We start from the raw sequence: 22361 nt of genomic DNA on the forward strand, positions 1-22361 counted from the left end.
ACTGTTGTGTTACCCATTTACTTCTCCCAGTTACAGCCCAAACTTAATGACTGTGTGCAGCATTCAGGGCTTGGACACAGATCTAAAGCACTTTGCTGCTTGATGGATATACCAGAGAACTGAAGTGGCTGCTTTGCTGAACTGATTTGAATATCTGCTTATGCCATTTAGAATAAGCAATAACACCCTAGTGTTGTCCACATTATGTAAGCACGGGGTGGATTATTACAAGGCAATGCAAAGAGCTAGAAGCAAATTTTATTTAAAATCTCTATATTTTAGTGTGTCGAAAGAGTCTCAGTTTTCCATACTTTCCACTGGCCTTGGAGAAGGGATTTGTGCTGGCATAAGGCAATAAAAGGCCATTTAATGTAATCAGAGGTCTGGACTGAGTTTTTAGAGCCATTTTCTCTGTGTGTGTGTTTGTACTCTTAGTATACCATAGTTACAAAAAGCTAAACTTTAATGTAATTATCCCAGTAATGCTTACACAGGAGCAAGTGAAGCAGTGTCCACAGGAACCACCCACAAGAAGAAGCCTTGAAAAAGTCCTTATTCTCAAAATGTAGTGTTCTTGAGATAACAGTCCTGCAAAATCCAAAGCACGTATTTAAAGTAATACACCAGCAAAATGAGATATTAATTTACTTAAAACCACTGTCACTTTTTGCAGGATTTGGACCAAGCCCAGTGCTGGTGTACATACCACAGCTGACCCTGGCTTTTGGTTATCTTGCAATTAAGAGTGAATTGAGATGTAAAAGCTAGTAACAGTGAAACCTGGTGCCATTGTTCTTGTTATTTTACACATGGAGAGTATTTCCAAAACTTTTGATGTTTTCAGAAAGCCTTTGTGAAACTTGCTATGGCAAAACTGACCTATCAAGGCCAACAACATAAACTTGAATTACAGGATGTAGCTACTTATAAAACAGATTCACAACATTGTTGTTTTTATGGTATTACCACATCATGTAAATGTTCCAGTCATTCAGGAATTCATTTTCCCAAAACATTCTTAATATTTAACACCAAAACAGGAAGCAGTTAACTAAAAAATAATGAACTGCTGAAATTCATGCTGATATATATGTGTACTTGTGAACCATAGGAAGAATACTGTCATTCTGATTTTCTTGTGCATTGGAATCTCTCATAAGGGTCACTTCACCAAAAGCTGTGCCTTCACGCTGTAATCACAAAACCTTAATAGCAAACTGGCTGCAGATTTATACACTTGGTTTCCTACTGCAGAAACTTTATTTCACACCTGTAGAACTGCTTCAAATTAAACTCATGCAAAAGTGGTTTAATGGAAAGTAGAATTAGATTCAGCAGATCTGGTGAAAGGAGCATGAAAACTGCAGAAGATCTAATTCAGATATTACAGCTTTCTGAAATTGCTCAAAGCTGTAGGAGCTGGCTTTCAGTCTGGAGTGCAAGCAATTTCTAGTTAACTTAACAGAAGTTGCAGCATCAATGAAAACAAGTGCAGGCATCCTTCTCTTGAAGCAGGACTTGCATATTTGAATGATGTCATCTTCCTAGCTTAGCATTTCATTGATAGAATGCCCTTATTTCATACCCTCCTGAGAGTCTTAGGAATGGACATTCAAAATTGTCCCTTGTATGAGTCTTTCAGCAGACAGGATTGTTATTTTTCCAACTCATCCCCAGACTTTTACATAATTATTGTTTTTCCATATACCGTTCTGTTTTCAAATTGGCAAAAAAATAATGTACTGCTTCAATAAAACATCCCATCATGGCCATATTTACAGAAAGCATTTAAATAAAAACTGTCTTCCAGTACCTGGTTTGTCATCTGCTGTCCTTACAATGACTCTAGAGATCAGCAGGGATGGTTATTGAATAAGGAGAAAGACGTGATCTGTGATCTTATTTGAATTGCCCATAAGAAAAACCTAAGCAGGAACTCAATGTTTAGAACATTATTGGAAGGCTGCAAAGTTTTCAGAGTAGCCATAAAAAAAATCTCCATAAATCAAAAGCCAGTTTATACCAAAGGAAATGTAAAGCCTTGGACAAGACAACTTCTCCAATTCCTAGGCCAGGAACAAAATTCTTTTAGCACTTCCATCAGACATAACTTACAGCATTTGATTGTGCTTATAACAGTCAACTGCATGTATTTCTAATGCTGCATTTCAGCCCAAACTGCTATTTCATTTTGGCAGCAAATTTATTTTTTACATTTTAGTATGTCATGTAAAGATTCGTATAAAATGTGAATGTGACTGTTGGACAAAGGGTCTTTAGAGAACGCCCTGTCTGGGGAAAAACAAACAAACAAGCAAACAAACAAACAAACAAACTGTGTTTGGTAATAAATACTTCATGCTTTTTTAGTGAGTAGCTTTGGTATATGTGGAGATAAAAGGTATTTCCCTCTTGATTCTGACGAAACTTTGCTACGAGGTTGGCTGTGCTGGCTATCAGATAGGCCTTGAGGTAACGTTTACAGGGACTGATTGGGCCTTCTGATCATGTATCGTTGAGCTAAAGATCAATCAATGATAATCAGTTTATATGACCGACTGACAGATGTCGATGTGGAAAAAATGCATTACTGGTTCTTTTCTGCAGAGACATGATTGACTAATTGGATCTGAACACCTACAAGTTTGGCTGTTAGTCTGTAACCACTGTCCTGGGTCACTTCTCTGTTTCTGGTGCTATTGATTCAGTGTACTTGATGCTTTGTGTCTGCATGTGAAAATGCAGATTGCTCTTATTTTTTTCATTTGTAGACATAGATGAATGTCGCTATGGCTATTGCCAGCAGCTCTGTGCCAATGTGCCCGGTTCCTACTCCTGCACGTGCAACCCAGGCTTTACCCTCAATGATGACGGAAGATCATGCCAAGGTACTGTGTATGCTGTACCATAACTGAAATCTTTGGTCCCAACACAGCAACACTCTTAAAACTTGCTTACTTTTTAGCATAAAAGTAAGCTTCCCAACATTGCTTTTGAAATGTTGATAGTTTTGTCTTTTTGAGGTATTTCTGTAGCTCCCATGTGAGCATATGTTTGTCACCACAGTACCTAGGAGGGGCTGAGGTAACATATAGGTAGCGACATGAGCAGTGTATCCACAGATATGCACAAGGCCAAACCCCGCTAAAGACACTCACTGAAATTACTGAGATTTAGGCACTGAAGTATTTTTAAAATCTGAGGCTGTGTGACCCACCTGAGACAGGAAATCTCTGTCAGATGAAAAAATTAGATCTGAGGCTCCCAAGCTCCACATGAGGGTCCTGAGTACCTGACCACCTTTTGCTGTGATGTGCAACCTCTCCATGAAGCCTCTCCTTAGCTAAACAGCAATGCAGAGCATCTTCCCACATTCTCCAGGAAATGGTCTGTGCTAATGATGTGAGGACTCTCCAGAAGCTGCTAATATCCTAAAAGGAAAAAAGAAAAAAAAAGAAAAAAAAGAAAAAAAAAAAAAGAAAAAAAGAAAAAAAAGGCTTTGTCATTGCCCTAGATTTCCATAAGGACCAATCCTCATTGTATTTAATTCCTCAGGTGTATCCTGCTGCATTTTTCCTCAGGTCTGTTATAATCTGTATAATCAGTTCAACTGTATAATCAGTTCAACAATTTTAAAATTACAGGATAAAGAGAGAAGTCCTTGTAATCAAATTTTCACCCCATCTTCCACGTTATTTTTTTGAATTAAGGTATTCCCCAAACCTTCACTTCCATGCATGTTGTGTTTCCAACATGCTATTTCCAAACATCATCTTGAATCCAAAAAAACATTTCTGACTTGGTTATGTTTTTCAGAACAAACCATTTTTACTGTACAGATAATCTCTTTCAAATGCTTTACAGTAATGAATTGAAAATAGAGTTTGGGGAGAAGTCACTGATGCAATGAGCATTGGTTTCCCACAGATGTGAACGAATGCACAGGCGAAAACCCTTGCACTCAGTCCTGCGTCAATACCTATGGCTCTTTTCTCTGCCGTTGTGAACCTGGCTATGAACTGGAAGCTGATGGAGTTAACTGCAGCGGTAACTGTCTTCAGTTATTTGTTGGGTCTTGTTTCTTTAATTCTATTTGGCTTTCCTTTCCTGAAGTATTGTTTTGTACATGCTTTTTTTACAAGTCTTCTGCTTTGGTCTATGGTTAGCAGCAGGATAGCCGCTAATCTGATTCTTCCAGTTAAACTACACAGCAAATGCCCAGAAAAGCACAATGGAGGATGGCTGCAAATAGTTTTAAAGAAAAAAGCTAAATATTAAAAAGCTTTAAGATAACAGCAAAACATACAAAATGCTTTCTAGTGATAAATGGGAGCCTTATTAAAGCAAGTAAACTAGGGACAGTCCTAGAACATTCTTCTGTGATTAAAGAAATAGTCATGCAAAAAGCACTTTTCCGTTTGCCAGTAGAAGGCATGTATTCCTCTTGCTCTTACAACTGCACCCTTCTGCCTGAAACATTCCCTCTTTTCCTTCAGATGGTTCTGGCTGCACTTCAGAAGTAATATGTGGTTTCTTAGCAGAGCTGATATGTTCAGTTCACAGCAGATGAAACTGTGCTTATGTCACTCTACTTCTCCCTCTCTTGTTTTTGTTTTTATTTTATTGCTTTATTTTAATTGAAGGCAAAACTTATTTCTGTGCTTAATGTTCCCACAGCCTGATAAAATTAGAGAATCTAGCCAATATTTCTTGGAAGGAAAAACACCCTGGAAAATACTTGTTTTTTAATTTACAGTAAACAGATGTAACATGCTGTTTCTGAAAGAGAAGACATGTGATATGCAGTCTGTATATAGATTAGTGTATCTGAAGTTGTTCTCTCATGCAAATCTCCTTATTATGAGGGAGAGTACAAAGACCTAAATCTCTAAAGGGTCTTAACATATAGAGCTGCAACACCTAACTTAAGATTTCTGCTTTCCAGTAGAATTTCTGCTTCTAAATTAGACTTCTCTGCCTTTTTACATGCTCCTGAGCTAGCTGAGGGCCTGAATCAACTAAGTTGAGTGCAATACCACACAAACATTGCCAGTATAAAAAGGTGCCAAGAGAGGTTATGCTTAAACCTCATTTGTGGCTGAGAGTTAAGCCTCCAAAAGGGATTTTCCACCACTCAGATTTAGGGCAGAAAAACATCTCTTGACCCTTCTGCACAAGCAAACACTTGTTGGAAGTGGGTGAAATTCCTCTGAATGAGATTCTTGCATTTCACAAGCAATCACTGGACATCACTGAGGCTTGCAAAGGGAATGACCCCTGCAGATGCAGTAGACAGAAGCACTGCAGAAGGGTTTGGCTGTGTCTGCCCCATGTGGTTCAGCAGCAGCAATGTGGGGCCCTTGGGGCTTTATGTACCTTCAGCACTTGACAGCAGCTGCTCACAGGTTACATGAATCTGATGGTGCTGGAGGGCTGGGCTGCAAGACCTAGAGAGGGTGGGCGATATCCCAGTGCCCTTATGGAGTGCTTTTCTCAGTGAACTCGCTGGAGCAAGCCACACACTAACAGGACTGTGTAGCTGTGAAGTTCCCTTAATCTCTCTTTTGATTATGTGGTTGCAGACATAAAGCCACTTAAGCACATTTGGACTTCAAATACTTTCTCAAGTGCATCTGTACAAAACAACAGAAGTGTATAGATGGCCTAAGCCCAATTTAAAGAAAGGGAAATTCAGTCTGAGGAGTAAAAGTGATTTGCCTGGGAGAGTCAACATGTCAGAGCTGGGAATATGAACTTGGGAGTTCCTGGCTGGGACTATGGCTTTTGTTTCTTTCTTCCCCTGAACAGAGAAATAAGGAAATGATTAACAGCAGCCTCCCTCAGTCTAGCGCCTTTGCATGTGTTTTCTCCTCGGTCAGCCATGCCTCCATGTGCAGCTCAGAAGTTCATCTTTCTACTTGAGCGCAGTTCTGCAGAATATGATGACTGATCAATTCATGAGAAAAGGGGAAAAGAGATCATTTTCTGCTTTTAATCAGAGGTTGGACAGCCTGTTTAGCTTCCTGGGTATCTGGGAGAACTCTGGGCCTTCTAGTCGGTCTGACTCAAGCAGGGATGAGCTCTGAAGTCTTGCTTGGAACGCCTTGCAAGTAACTGGCTAGAGGCTAAGAAGCATGAAACAGCCAGGGCTGGCTGCAGGATTTCTGCTGGGACCCATGTGGCCCTGGGAAAGGGAAGTTTGCTCTCCAGAAAAAGAAGAAGAAAAAAAAAAGGAAAAAAAAAAAAAAAAAAAGTAAAGAAAAGCACCACCAAGTCTCTACTTACAAATTACAGTTGCAGATTTGTTATTGGAGTACCGCTATCTCTGACGTAAAACAGAACCGAAAACACAGCCAACTGGTGACAGGTATTCAAAAAGAAAAATAAATATATAAGAGCCATGCATTGTGTTGAGCAGCAGCCTTGGTTTCCCTAGGGAAAGAAAAAAAAAAAAAAAAAAAAAGTTTAGCCAAGAACCTGTTTAACAGTATTTTGCCAGGCTGCCTCAGAGCACTGAGGAGTTGGAAGGTGCCAAACTCCAGCTGGGGTGATAGGCACATAGTCTGGATGGCCCCTGCTTGTGGGACTGCTCTTTTGACTGTGAAGCCAAAAACTCTAAACTGTATTTTACCGTTGCAGACATGGACGAATGCAGCTTCTCAGAGTTCCTCTGCCAGCACGAATGTGTGAATGGGCCTGGTTCTTACTACTGTATCTGTCCTTCGGGCTATAACCTGCTTGATGATAGCAGAAGCTGCCAAGGTAAGAACATTCCAGCACCCAGAGGGACTAGCAAGTAAGTCCTGAGTCTGGAAAGAGGTTTTCAAGGACTGAGATGCTTGGTCTTGGCGTTGCATAAGTGACATACTCATAGGGGCCAATTATGTGATTCTAGTGAGAACATCATCACACGAGCAGTCCCACTGAGGTCAATTGGTGTAAGGAAGGCTTTACTGCCTAAGAAACAGCTACACAGTAAAGCCCTCAGATGCCTTCCTCTCTGCTGCACGTCTCTCTTTGGTTTTCACATTCTGTAAGGTCAGAAAGCTTGAGCAGCCAATTTCTTTTTTATTTTTGCAGCACTTAGCATATGGAATCACTCCAGTAACGAGAAATGAATGGAGTAAAAACTGGTCTTAAAAGAGGGGCCGGTTATCAAAAAGCCACTTCTCATGGTGCAAGAGCATTGCAAATTTTGGGGCAATTCCTTATGATGGACATAGCAGTAGAAGAGCTGTGCCTTGCATATACATCCCTGCTTGTCTTTCTCTTGTTTTTTTTTATGTTTTAGATATCAATGAATGTGAAACTAGAAACTTCACCTGCACTCCACAGCAAACGTGTTTCAATATCCCAGGAGAATATAAATGTTTAGACCCAGTAAGATGCGAGGATCCTTATATCCAGATTAACGAGAAGTGAGTAACATACCCACAGCCATAGAAGCAAATTTTGTCTGTGTGAAGCATATCTAGTGAACCAAATAAGCTATATTTTTGCAACACAACCATTAAGTGTACCTAAAGAGCTATAGATACCTGCTGTTGCTGCATTTACCATTAGTAAGCTTTATACAAATAATAAATTGCAATTCCTTACCAGGTCACCAGGTGGGATATGATATGATACTCAGATGTGTGGGAAGTTAAACTGGAAAAACACTTATCAGTGAGTAGAAAAAAACAGCAAGGTTTGTAACGTAATGAGACATTTACTTACATTACTAATTGACTTCATATATGCTCAAAAGCAGTCCATTTGTTAATATGAGTATTTCCTGTAAATATTAACTAGCTCATGTTCAGGAAGTACTTTAAAAACATTAGATGCTAGTTATCGCAGGGTCCAAGTAGTTTCCTGCTGCTTAAAGGCTAAATGTGCTGAAAAGTCCACAGACTGATTTGCATTGTCTGGAAATTGGGTATATCTGAATGGGGCTATTAGCACTGTTCCTGTTTAAATATGGAACTATTTGGGCAAACAAATCGGGGGGAGGCAGCACATTTCTAAAAGTTGCCTGATTCTTTCACATTTTTGTATGTACCTGCCTGGGCCTCAATATGTTTCAGCTCCAGCTAGATCTCTAAGTATTGCAGGCCATAGAATTTCATCCATAGTGTTTGCACTAAACTCAATTACTTGGGATTACTTGGTAGCCTAATGTATTTTATAGATAAGCAAGAGGTGAAGAATCCACGGCTTCCCATGACAATGCATTCATGCCTTTACATTGCTTTCTGAACTAGGACAGCTGAGGAATGGACAAGTTCTTTTCTGCCATTCTGGCTCTACCTATCTTCAGAGGTGGCAGAATCTTAAATTAAATGTTTAAAGTCTATGTATCTAAATTCCTCAGAGCCCAACTGCGGAGTACTTACAAATCAGCTTTCACCAAAACTCTTGATCTCTGAGCTTTGTATTTGGTGGCTTTGGCACATATCTAGATGTGACTGCATTTAATTTGTGGCATACGTCTAGAAGTGGTCAGTATAAAAGACAAGCAAATTCTTTGCATCTGTGTTCTCTGTGGAAAGGATTGGGTGTTTGTAATGCCAGGAACTTTTGTATGGAGGATTTGCCAGAGGAATTGTCTGAAGTTGGTGTTGGTAGTGGAGGTTATAGAAAAAAATAGAGGAAAAAAAAAAGCAGCTATTTTCCATCCAGTAAATTCCCCAACATGGATTTTATAAAGGGACATCCTGCCTCAGAGCTTTATTGGAGTTCTCTGAAGAATTCAGCAGCTTATGGCTAAGGGGCATGGACTGATAGTCTGCTTGGGTTTCCAAAGGCTTCTGAAAATAACCCTACTTTAGGCTTCTATGGAAATTGAGCAGTCATAAGTAAGTGAGCAGCCCCTGGCACAGACGGATAAGAGGTTGAAAGATAAGAAGAGAATTGCAGAAGAAGCCTCAATGACTGCAACAAAAATGGCAGATGAAATTCAGTGTAGATGAATGTAAAGTTAAAATACAATGCCAACTTCACAAGGTAAATAAAGAGCACTTATCTGATTATAGTCCCTCCAAAGCAAGGTTTGAGGACTGTTACAGGTAGTTGCATAATCTGTCAGACTCACCAGAGAAAAAGCAATCTGAAATTGAGGTATGGAATATCCTTAGAACACGTGCCATTGTGTACCCATATCTTCAGGATCGCACAGTTCCATCCCCTCCTTTCAAGAGCAATGTAATGTAACCAGACAAAGGTTCATAAAGAGCCACAAAGACGGTCAAAAGCATGGAACAGATTCCTTGTGAGAAGCAACTAAGTTTAGGACACTTCAGCCATGAACAGGGTCAAATACAAAAGCCTGCGTTACACATGGAGCATGAGCAGGGATTGACGGTCTGCTCCCAAGAGCTGCAGGCATCAAAGTCAGCAAGAGGCTGTGCAAGGAGAGGCAGAGAGATGTTTCTGCACTGCTTGCCAGAGGCTGTGGAGCCACACAGTTCCATGGATGCCAAATGTTCCTGGGGGTGCAAAGGAAAGCTGGACAAGTTGACGGATAAGAAATGCATTGCAGGCTAACAATATACAGCAGACATCTTAGCTTCAAGAACCCCAGGGTGGGTGGAAGGGGGGAGTTCAGTTTAAATTACTATCAGAACAAACATGTATAGGGTATTCTACACCTGCAGAGCTGCCTTAAAGACAGCACTGATTTTCAAGTATCTAAGAAGACATAGGATGCCAAGATATTTTGGCAAAGCCTGGAAGACAAGAAAAGAAGTCAGGGATATAAGCAGACTGAAGTAGCACAGAGAAAAATAAAAATAAAAATAAGCAAATTCATTACATTTTCATTGATTCTTTTAGCTGGTTGGCAACTTGATTTATTGATTGATTGATTGATTGTTCTTTGCAGCTGTATCAGCATGTAAAAAATCAAGTAAAACAGGAATTTGTAACCACTGATGACAATCCTATCTCTCTTTCAGCCGCTGTATGTGTCCAGCTGAAAATCCTGGCTGCCGAGATCAGCCATTCACCATCTTGTACAGAGTCATGGATATTGTGTCTGGGCGGTCAGTGCCTTCTGACATCTTTCAGATGCAAGCAACAACTCGCTACCCTGGAGCCTACTACATCTTCCAAATCAAATCAGGGAACGAGGGCAGGGAATTCTACATGCGGGTAAGTCTGGCGCTGGCTGGGAGAAAACCTGGAGTATCTTCGTGTTAGCGGAATTTCTTTCTGACAGCAGAACTCTTCTTTCTTTTACTAAATACCATTCAAACCTTCAGTATGAGACATTTTTACATGCAGACATGCAGGTCATTGTGCTGGTCTGGCTTTGATATTCCCCTTAAGTGATGTTTGGTGGCTACTGATGGCTCCCATGATTGACAGAAAATGGTTGCATGACAGATTTCAATAGATCTCAAAACATGTTCCTCATGCGAGCTTCAGTGTAAAATTCTCAATGTTAAAAAGAAATAAAAAAAGGTTTCAAAATTCCCAAAATGACAAGTGGTCTAGGAATGATCATGCACATCTCACAAGTTCTTTCCTGTTACAAAGTAATTACTGATCCCACTGACCTCCCCTATTCAGGGCTGACCTGGCACTTGCTAAGGCTCCATTGATGAGCTTCACCGCTCAAGTCAGCTATTTTGCTTGTATTTATTTATCACATCCCCATTCATTTGTCACCTAGACTACTTTGCTTGCACAGCCCGTCCTTTTCCTTCACTGGCAACACGTTCATGTGTCAGGTTTGTAGCCAGCAGGTGGTGCTTATTCCTTGTTTTGAGAACAGCAGGAGCAGGCAGAGAAGCACAGGGCCCCCCGGGCTGCTGCTGGGTGGGCTGCAGTACCAGGGCCACAGCCTGGCCCTGGACAGCCCAGCCAGCTCCTCCTCACCATTTTCTTGGGCTTCTATTATCAAATACAACATAAATGCTTCTTTTCATGGTAAAACAGGTCCCACTTTATGTACATAAGCTTCTGTTGGAAACCAAATTACATTTGGTTTTAACCTCCAAAACTCTAATTTTTAAATTTTCATAATCCACTGTTCTGGCCAGATATTTCAAAGCTCTGCTTCCACTTACTAAAAGACAGATTTTCTGATGTGCCTTCACATATTTAAAGCTCTCTTCAGAGGGTGAGGTTTTGCAACGTTAACACGCAGTTGTACAACCAACCCTGATTCCACTCATAGCGAAACATCTGTTCTCAAAGCTCTGGTAACATAACCCCTTCTTGGGGTTTGCTGCTTCGAAGTAATAATAGCTTTTGCATCAAATTAAATAATAACTGACCAAAAAAAATTGACATTATTTGTACATACTCCAAATCCATGTTTTCATCTTTTCCCACTCAGACAATAGCAAATTTCTATGCACAATAGCTTCTTTTATGTGCAGGGCTCCCAAAGGCTTTTAAAACTGTAGAAGGTGATAGTTCATACAAAACACTGAGATGGAGCCAAACACTGAATTGAAGCTCTCTCTCCTGTGAATTGCAGTAGCTTCTAACAATGCAACAGAAAATAGTGTTATTTTGGCTGCTCGAGGACTGTGGACATAACGTGGTCTCACCTGACATGATAGCTTTCATGAACCGTTTCTGGAAATCTCACCTGCTTCCTCTTGTTTTGTGTACAGCAAACGGGACCGATCAGTGCTACCCTGGTGATGACCCGTCCCGTGAAAGGGCCCCGTACTATTCAGTTGGACTTGGAAATGATCACTGTTAACACCGTCATCAACTTCAGGGGAAGCTCTGTCATCCGGCTGAGGATATACGTATCACAGTACTCATTTTAACCCTTGAGTTGGTGCCCTGTAAACATTAAAACAAAAGACACGGCTCCTCCTCTGCAGAACTCTCTCCTCAGAAGCCAGTACGTATAGCAGCTCAAAACCAAGTCAGTATTTCCACAGACCCAGTGACCTATGCCTGTCTGAGGAGAGAGGCCTCTTCATGCACGGCCCCTACCAGGATGCAGTCCTCTGGAGGTGTATCGGCAGCAGATCCCATACGATTCTCTATGTGGTCATGTATTTTAAGGACTCATTTTTCCATTGTAATCACTTCTAGGGTATGAGTCTACGTTTCAAAGACTGTGAACCTTTGTAGCTCCAAGGCAGCTTAGCAAAAAGCACCAAAGAAACTGAGGAAAAAGCTGGCTTTTGCAATCTCGCCTGTTTTTCTTTTTTTTTTTTTCATTATAAATGGAAAGCAAACGAACAAGTAGAACCTTCTCCCCAACCCCCCAAAAAGTCACCTGTTGAAACAAAGGATCTCAGAAGTGCTAATTTACATTTCCAGTTATCTTTGAAATTATCCGTCAGGCACTTTGTCTTAATTCACCCTGCATTTGTCTTACTTTCACCTGTTTTTCTTTGATTCTATTTTATACTTAAAATTCATTGTAAATTCAATCCAAAATACATGTTGTACTATGTAATCTTCTACTTTCTAACAAAGTGTCACATCTTTGGGTTCCTTTCTGTATTAAATCTTTCTATATAACAGAGTTCATAGAAATCTATCACTGGATGGCATGTTTTACAATGTTTAGGGTGTTATGCTTAGTTACAGCCAGATTCTTTGGCACAGACCTCCACTGCCAGAATAGTGTCCAGGGGCTTCAGAGCAGATGAGAATTAGAACTTTCACCTGGTTTTCAGTGGAATAATTGCAAACAGTTTGTGATGGTTATAAGGTAACAGTACTACCTTTGTAGTTAAGGCTGCAGCTGACCTCCTGTTCAAAGACCCCGTGGCTGAGATGCGTCCAAATTCCTTCAGAGAAAAAAAAAATGTTCTGTTCACAGTCTTTCTCCTACATTCCTAACACTGGGGGAAACAAGCTGGAAAAGACTAGGAATGGTTGTATCATACATGCCTCTGCCACAAAGCAGACCCAGCTATACCAGTACCCAGGCCTCGAGTGATGGGATCCCACAGTTTTCCATAGGTAATGTCTTCTCAGGTATAATTGCTGTAACCAATAGAAAGTTTTTCCTAAAGTCTAATCTGAATCTCCCCTGTCGTAATTTAAATCTATTCTTTTCAGCCTACTTCCAGTAGAAACAGAGAACAGTTTATCTTCCCGATGCAACAGTCTTTAACATGTCTGAAGACTGTTGTCATGTCTCCCCTCAGACTGTTCCTCTCTAGTCTAAACAAACCCAATTCTTTTGGTCTTTCCTCATACATCACATTTTCTGGACCTTTGATCATTCTTGTTGCTCTCATCTGGATTCTCTCCAGTTGGTTCACATCTTTCTCAAAGCGCAGTGCCCAAAACTGTGAAAAGTATTCCAGCTGAGGCCTCACAGTGCTAAGCTAAATATATATATATTTATATATATATTTATATATATATATATATATATTTAGGAGTTTGAAAATAAAACTAAAAATAATTGTATAGTTTGGAAGTATAATCCTCACCTTGTTGAAGCCATTGGCAGGTCAGTGTTTTATTTTGTAAGAACAAGGGTTCCTATACTTTGTTATTAAATTTCTCTGAAGCAACTGCTTTTGCTTTTTTCCCCTACTTCTTCCTTACTGGTTTATTTGCTCTCCAGCATTGCTAGGACAAGAAACATAACCTTTGCTTGGCCTTTTTGAGGACTGAAAGTTCTTAATGCTACTTGGGAAAGGGAGTTATGTAAATTATAATGAGAATAGGCTGGAGCAGAGTAGAAGCATTATGTGAGGTCTTCATTAAAGTGGGAGTATTAAATGGGAGTCTACACAGTCAGAAAGTTATCACAACACAGGCTGCATGGCACGATCAGAAAAATGACTCTCTTGTTCCCAATAAGCTTAAAAGTTAGCCTAGGGTTGTTTTTCCTCTCCACTACTTCCACTCCAGTAGAAGTGACTGCTCTTTTTACCAGTACTTAGCTCGAAAGAAGCCTGATGCAATGGCCCACAGCAACAAAATGGTAAATTGAGTGTGCTTTAGCAGCTTCCATTCCTTAATAAAGTTTCCGCCTTGATGATGCAACATCCTGGGGTCTGGTGGCTCAGAGCTCTGTACACAGGCTGTCCTTTATTATAAAAACAGAATAGGTTGAGACTGACTTTAGTGGGCCAAGCAAGGAGCAGGAAGCCAAGGAGTTTTGTGAGAAGCCAACCTGGAGGAAATAAATGTAGAGGAAACGTGCAGAGGAACATCAGAAACAGGAAGGTGCTTCTTGAGTGCGTCCAGGCTCATCGTATGCCACCCTCTTGGAGGGGAAAATAGAGATGCCCAAGAAGGAGGAATGTTATTTTATAACCACAGGCTAAAGCCATGTGTGGGTCCCATGTGAAGGAATGGAGACATGGGAAACAAGCGGGCTCTGGTGGCCCAGAAAGCAGCCGTGGGGCAGGCAGGATCTTAAGCTAGGGGCATTAAACTCTCAATGTGCTGAGGGTTTTACCAGTGCTTAAAAGCCTTTTTTCTCCTGATTTGTGTCCCTGTGTTATCACTTCTTTGTGCCCAGCGGAGGAGTCTTTTCTCCTGCCATCACATTGCCTCCTGGAGACGAAGTGCACTCCCTTAGATATCAGACAGTTCCTCACTTCTGGGCTGTTCTCCCATGGCCCCCACATACCAACCTGGTTTAACCCTAATTTAGAAACATTAAAAAAAAAAAACACAGAGGAATTCTATAACAAAACACTTTGTTAAAAGAGTAAAGCATGAATGCCTGGTTTTAGCAAGGTCCAGCAAATACTCATAAAACAATATTACACTTTCTATATAAACATTCTGCGCTTTAAAAAGAAAAGTGAAAAGTCTGGAAATAAAGGAATTCAGCCACTTCTCAACCGCCATAACATCTTTCATCACTCACTATCACTCCAGCCAACTTTAACTTCGCCAAAATATATGCCAATCTCAGAATAATAAATTACTAGCAGTTTATAACATCTAAACTCTCCATTTCCTATTCAAGGGTCTGTTTTCAATAGACCATCACAGGCTCATATATTACAGCAATTCTCACCAAATAAAAATAAAAAAATAAAAATAATAAAAAGAAAAAAAATGAAAGAAATGAATATACATGTAAGGTTTTTATGGGATTAAAGTTAAAAATGCAAGCTTGCAACTGCTGTATGCATACTTGTTCTCCTTGGAGGCTGGGCCACCCTACAAATAGATAGAATCCCAGCTTCAGGTCTGGAATTTTATCTGGGTGTTCCCATTACAGGATTTTCTAGCATGAGGCTTGTTACCATACAGTTCACAGACAATGTTCTGGCCAACACCAGATAAGGGCACTGACCTGGGCATGGGTACGTGCAGCGCAGTGTGATGAGGCCATGGCGGAGCTGGGGAGGGACAGCTTTCTTCCTCGCCTGCCTCTTGGCCATCATATCTGTGTAAACACAGGCCCTCAGCAAAGGGATTGCCTCTCGGTACGTGTTTGTACAGCACCTATTGCCAATGCAATAATTGTAATAAAAGTAAATAAGAGCAGAAATTACAGAAATCCTTGATACAGATCACAGCGACTGGGAGGGAGAACATATTCCAAGAAAGGAGCCAAGTGATTCATGCTATTTGGGCTAAGTGCCAGGGGGAAAAGAATGGCAAGAGACAAATGATCCGGTGCTGTAGAGTTGGATGGGTCCTACCTAGCATATTTGTCTTTGAAATATTTCTAGAGGACTGGCTATTTTTTAACACAGACAACAGAATATTATTTCAGAGTTTATTATTTTAAGAGTTTGCTGGATCCCACAGAATTACTTTTCAACTTGTGCATCTCTGATAGCAATAATTTTGGTATGAATAGCTAAGCTTCCTGGAGTGCCTGGTCACCCACCGTCACCGAGGTAGCATTTGTTGCCATTCCTGTAGGGCTCTCTCTTTCTCAGCTGGGGAGCCTGCCTTCTGTTGGCCCAACCTTTACAAGAGTCAGCTTTCATTGGCTCAGAAATGTGGTATTTGCATCAGCACAACTTATTAATTCATTTCTCTCTACCTAGAACAAGCAGAGCAATAGGATCAATACAGTCTGTGGTCATTCGAGTTTTCCAATCTGGCTTATTCACAAAATTTGCTGCTGAATCTTTTCTGTAGCATGTAGCTGTATTACAACCTCATGAAAATTCCATAGTACAAAGTTGTTTCGAAAATAAAAAAAGAAATAAAAGTATGCCCTAATGTTATTTAAGCCTGAAAGGTACCATTGTTGAAATAAATCTGGATGGAAAAACCCTCAGCTGGTGTTAATTTGCATGACTGCTGCTTTTCAATGGAAGGATAAAAAGCATACTGAGGCTCTGCCCTGTGTGCGTGTAAAGCACTGTGGATGTTTCTGTATACACGAAGAATTGATGTAAGCCAAAACCAGTGATAATTTGGTCTGCGTTTGGAAGTTAAAGAGTTTTAAGGTGACATGACACAAGAAAATTGTGTTTTCATCTGACATGAGCATTTATAAGTGATTTAAACTGATCACATTCTGTTGTTTTAGGTCTTTGAACCAATTATGACTAGTTCAACCCAAAAGCAGGTGCCATGCATGAAAATTGAAGCTGATGGTTATCATTAGACCTTCTGCAGAAAGCCTGCCCAGAAAGGCAACCTGTGCTGAAGAGGCAGTACAGTAGGGAGTGTAATGATCCAAAGTACTTGTGCGGGGCTGTCTCTGACCCTGCAGTTTTTTTCCTCACCTGTTTCAGTGCAGGGTGCATCTGATGTTTGTGCACGTAGGGGGTGGCCATCTCACCTATTGCAGATTTTATTAGTTCAAGCTTCTGAGATCCCTGTAGTGATTCCCATTGGCCAAACTGATCCCTGTGTACTCAAGGAATATTGGTGAAGTCACATGAGGGAGCGTTTGGGTACCAGGCAGACACACTTTTACACTGCTAAATGAGTAACGATGCAGTAACCTTGATGTAAGAACTGAGGAATGTAGCTGGATAATAAAGGGATCTTTAGAAAACACTTCAGCAACCAAAAACTCCCCAAATATGCAATCTCCTTCAACTCCCTACAGGGTCCCAGTATTACTCATTCTCCCTTTTGAGTTTGTCCTGGACAAGTGATCTTATTATGGTCATGCACTGCAAGCACATGCTGAGTGCACCCCACCTCTGCTCTAGCACTACCTAACATTTTTCACTTTGCTTCTTGGAGACCATTTGTAGGTTCCTCGTCTCTCTTAGTCTCTGACTGACCTCTCTTGCTTTTCTCATAGCCAAGGCAAATCCTTTATTTCACTGCAAGGTTCTTCCACGCCCACAAAAAGTTCTTCAAGTGTTTTGCTGGAAACGCAGGCACTATGGTGGCCCTCCTGCTACTCCTGTACCCCTCTCTCTGCAGTGCCACCAGGCATCCTTACAGCAAAGCACTTGGCCTGATGGTTGAAAGGATTGCCCAGCCTGCTGCCAGAGCCTGGTTTCACGAAGAGGTTTTAAAAATAAACAGCACACCCCTCTCACTCTGAAGGAACCAGCTGCTCTCTTAGGTCTTGATGAATCACTTTTCTCCTGAAATTGGGTCTGCATCATGCTGTCTTGACAGTCACAAGAAGCCTGATAAGGCCATATTTATGCAATACATCCCTAGGATGTTCACACTCCGGATGGGGTTTTCCCTGTTTCCAAGGAGTAATTGGCCCAGAGAGAGCGCAATGTGGTCACGACTGTGCTGAAGTCAGTGATTGCTAAGCACCTCACATCAGGTCTGGATCTAGCCCAGTTTTAAGTCTTGAATCTCAGTGTCAGTGGTATAAATGTAAACAGATATGTATTACTTTGACAGTAGAGTTGAAAGATTGTTTCTAGTAAATAAATAGTAGTATGACTGCACTCTCTCTTTCTCTGTGGGAACTATCTTTGGGTACTTCAAGATTTTCTGAGACAACCTTTGGCACTTGAAGATTCTCTCTGGTATTTCAGGCCCCACACTGATGTGTTTCCATGAATGATTCCTCACCTCTAGTCTTCAAAGGCCAACCCAGACCCTTGACTCTACACATTTCTAAACTATCAATCCATGTGCAAGTCTTTGCAGAGTCATGACTCACACCTCATTCATAGAAATTGTTCCTTGAGTTATCTCTGTAGTTTGTACGGGATTACGTTGACTTCCTCAAGTCTCTGTTCATGGTGCGTGCACATGTGTTTTTCAGGACAGAAACCTCAGTCTGGAGACTGTTCATCCACAACTTGCTGCAAATGTTCTGTATTCAACAAGTGAAATCATAGCTACAAAGGTTAGTTTTGACAAAATCCTCAAAACATATGGTGGTGGGAGTTTTTCCTGTCTGCCTCTGCGTAATACAAACACAATTCAAAAGTCCAGCCCCAGAGTTCTCTAGTATGCATAATAAATCATTGTTCTTAAGAAATTTCACCCAATAAACTCATTCTGTAGATTATCTGAAATACAAACAAAGAGGTAGAAGTCATGCCAAGATTACACAGATTTGTTATTCAAATCAGTATCACCAAACCTGCATCTAGTTAATCATTTTAAAAGATTCCTTTGGACTTTGGCATCTGATGTCATCCAGGTAGAGGAGGGGGGACAGAAAAACCAGCTGCTTCCTAAAGGAGCTGCTCTACAGAGATCCTGGGACTCCTACAGCAAGCGGAAAGAGCTGCCAGCCCTAGTCAGCACCCCACGTCAGTAAATAAGGCGAAAAACTGGTAGAGATCAGTCCTTAGCTGGAGGAGAGATATCTTCATTCACTTCTTAATGATGCCAAATGGAGATTTACCTGATAACGCGTATAAAAATTCTCATTGTGTTTATATGTATACAGAAAATTTTAAGTGACATTCCCAAGCTGTGGCCAACCACATGCATACTCCCTGCAGCGAGCTCTAGCGTAACCCTCTGCCATTCAGTGTGAGTTACAACAGTGTAAGTGACAGCAGACATTCCCATAGATTAAAAAAACGAGAATTAGTGAGGGATAAAATGGCAACTGAACCAGAAAGTCAACCAAAAAAAAAAAAAAGAAAAACCTTTGTCTTTAGTTAACCTTCAGTGCTTTGGTTATGATATCATTGCTGTGGACAAAAATAATGAATCAGAAACCCAAAATACCAAAAAGGAGATTATGTCTTTAGATAGATAAGCATCCAAGTAGCCTATAAACAGCTCTGGAATTAAGACATTCTACATGAAGTCTGGAAAAGGAAGAATTAACTCCTAGAAATCCAGCATCCTTGTCTCCTACCAGCATGATTAAGCAAAGATAAGCCTTACCAGTGTACAAACGTATGGCTGGCTGACATATGGACTACAGAAGAGGCAGGCAAGATCAGAGACAAGGAAAGTATAAAGCAAGATCATGTAGAAGTACTAAGGAATGGTCTCAGTTTGCAGGGTTTCTGAGACAAGTCTTCTCTCTCCTGCTGTATTTGAAGCATTTTAACTTTTTTCAGACCTTTGAAAGACAGAAAACTGTTCACAGTCATTTCATTATTTATTTTTTATTTTTTTTAAATAAAAAAAAAGGAAGGTAGCTTTCATTTGTTTAAATGGAGCATCGGTTTTCAAAAAAGCCATGCTGCCTGGCCAACCTGTCACCCAGTGCATGTGAGATGCACTGGGCGCTGCAAGCCTGTAAGTATAATTTAAGGTATAGCACATACAGCACCACCTTATGCCACCAGTTTCTCCTGCAAACAGTACATGTGCAGAGAGAAAGATTCACTGCTCAGCTTGACAAATGCTCCACAGAATTTCTGCTTCTGCTTTAACACTCATTTCCCTAATCCCTACTTGCAGGTTGTCCAAATTAATAAGCATATTTTGCAGTCATAATTATTTTCAAAAGAGAAATATTGTAATTTAAAATGAACAGTTTCTATGACCCTCATCCTGCCACTTTAACCTCCAGCCATTTTTTTATTTGCAGTAGAAAATGAGTTTTCAACTCTTGTTTTATGACTTGTGAACAACTTATATTGAATATGCCAGCAAGGACTATCTTAAAGCTTTTTTGTTGTTGTTGTTTAATAAATAAAAATATATATTGATAACAAAAATATAATTGAATTATGGTTTGTTTTGATCATTTCTTGGTTTAATAGAGATCACAGAGCATCATTGTAAGCGTTCTTGTCAGGATCAGCCTGGATCAGTGTAGACAGGGATTTGTGCAGTGAGCATGAGCCTATGAGCAGAATTTGGCTTAGCTCTGCAGAATAAGTTAGTCTCCTTAATAAGTACCATTAATGTAAGGTAATTTGGGCTGAACTGGTTTTCTTATACATAAATCATTAATTAGTAGCTAGTTCTGACTCCCACCTGCACTACATAGCTTGTGATTTTAGTACAAGAAAGGTTTTTCCACCTACACACTAGTCAATGACCCATGCCTAATGGATGTTTGGTGCTCGTTGGTTGGGTTTACACTTCACAGGTGGAATGTTCTTATTTCAGCAAATTGTCAGGGCAGAAGAGGCTGGATCTGGTTTGTTTTGTGGGAAGTGAATAAACTTATGTCACGCAGCTGTTCTCTCTCCTTCTCATCACACAATTCACTGCAGAGATGAGGTAGGTAATACGACATTCACTGGGTGTTTGATGTTTTACAAGGCACTCAGCTGATAAAGATCTCTATAACTGTTTTGAACTCAAATGAACTGCTGCTGCTCACTTGCAGTTTCACAAGGACACTTCAGTTCCCTTCACTGCCCTGCAAATGCATTAATTCTGCATCACGTGCTCAAGAAATACTGCGCTGAAAGGAAGCTGGCTAACATGCAAAGCGAAAGAGGCTGAGTGCAGGAGCTCTGGGCTGAAGCAATTCAACCAAGAAGCAACTGAGTCTCTAGAGCTGCTCAAAGAAATAAGAAAATGGGTCTGTGACCTGTGACCAATGCTTCCTGGATGTTCACTCCCAAGCAGGGTACCTGGTAGAAGTGGGCTGACCAGGCAAGCTGCTGAGCTGCTAGGCCTTCCACTCATCTTGATAGAAAATGGCCAGTAGGAAACAAAGCTACCTTGGCTTCGCTGTTAGAATACAGTTCTACTGACCTAATTTGAGGTTTTCAGACTTGATTCACTGCATCCTTCTCTCTCTGGATGCTTCTAGTCTGCTTTTCAAGTTGCTTTCATTATACGTGCTGTTGTTTGTCTTATCTGGGGTTGCATGTGGGACTGAATAATGTCGCTCCTTCCTCTATTTTTGCTCTTTTCACAACACAAGAATAATCTGCTCCTACAATGGCTTTGAAGATAAGGATACCTCCATTCAGCAAAAGCTCCCACAGAGGTGCAAATGAGAGCTCTGCGGCAATGGTACCTCTGGAGATGACTTGCAAGTGTGGATGGGAAAAGCAGGTTGCACTTTCTTTTCTGTCAGATCTGTCTAGCCAGCTGGTAAAGGACACTGTACTGCTGGAGAATCAGGGCTTGGCTGGGCTGTAAAACTAATATGCTGCAGGGATTTAAACTCCTGCTGCACTTCCTTAAGGGTAAGCTATGAACCATATTTCCTTGAGAAGTCCCATGGGCTGTGTTCTGTGCACCAGAGCTCCTGCCTTCTTCTCCCCTCTCTGGTTTTGGTGGCACTGGTTACTCCTTGGGCCCACAGGTGTTGCTGAATGCTGTCAAACTGTCCTCCATGTCAGCCAGCGTCTAGCTATCACCACACCAGTGATGGAAAAAGTGAGTCCTGTATGGTTATTCCAGTGAGCCAGGTGGCAGCTCCACATCTCATAAAGGTGAGCCTTTTCGTACAAGTGAGCACTTCCTTGCACCAGTAACTCATTAGGACAGCATGCAGCTCATTCATTTTACTGCAAGGGTTCATAGTCTATACCCTCTTCTAAGGACTCTCCCAAATACAAGCTGATATGGTGATCTTTAACAACATTTTTTGTGCTTTAACAGCATGTTCCTGCTGTTAAATGTCTTTTTTTCTTTTTTTTTTTTTTTTCTCTCTAGCAAGTGTTATTTTTCTTTTCCTGGACTTTTGCACAGTTTAGTCAACATATTACAGAATGATCACCAAGGCCCCTTAAAAAAAAGTTGTGAAACACATTCTCCTTCTGTTTGCTAATAAAACTCTTTGTCAGGCATGGGATCGCTGTATCAGGTTAGCAGAGGGCAAGCAGTTTGTGGCAACCAGTGCACTGGCTGAGAAATGTTTGATTAGGTTTTCTAAGATCTTGAAGAACAAGTTCAATAAATCCTTGCTAGCTTGAATGAGTGCACCTCTCATGTCCCACCACATTTTTCATTATGTCACTTGGATACAAATGCACGTGTTTTTAATGTGAAGTTAATCCCTGAGCTGCAGTGAAATGATTAACCCTTCACCCTTGAATTCCTTGCTACCATATGATCTAGTTCTTATGGAGCTAAAAGTTAAAGCAATAGTGACAGCTGCAAATACTTGAGGCGAGTGGATATTTGTTCATTATGGAAGG

At 40.8% G+C, this 22361-nt stretch overlaps 1 protein-coding gene and 1 long non-coding RNA gene across 2 annotated transcripts in view; one reads left to right on the forward strand and one right to left on the reverse strand.

Moving 5' to 3' along the window:
- Positions 1-19913, forward strand: part of FBLN5 (fibulin 5) — a 54960-nt gene extending 35047 nt beyond the window's left edge. Inside the window, exons 6-11 of the mRNA XM_082762318.1 lie at positions 2772-2888; positions 3928-4047; positions 6640-6762; positions 7292-7418; positions 9939-10134; positions 11610-19913. Of these exons, the coding sequence (XP_082618444.1) occupies positions 2772-2888; positions 3928-4047; positions 6640-6762; positions 7292-7418; positions 9939-10134; positions 11610-11771 (845 nt within the window). The 3' untranslated portion in view covers positions 11772-19913. The remainder of the gene's footprint in view (positions 1-2771; positions 2889-3927; positions 4048-6639; positions 6763-7291; positions 7419-9938; positions 10135-11609) is intronic.
- On the reverse strand, positions 578-11675 carry LOC309879048. Its single transcript, XR_014317652.1, has 3 exons — positions 11585-11675; positions 3218-3431; positions 578-588 (listed from the first exon to the last, which is right to left on the reverse strand). It is a non-coding gene; the product is annotated as an uncharacterized lncRNA (long non-coding RNA).
- Positions 19914-22361: the final 2448 nt, after the last annotated feature.

The sequence above is a fragment of the Aythya marila genome (genome assembly GCF_965140915.1).
Source record: "Aythya marila genome assembly, chromosome: 5".
Taxonomy (NCBI): domain Eukaryota; kingdom Metazoa; phylum Chordata; class Aves; order Anseriformes; family Anatidae; genus Aythya; species Aythya marila.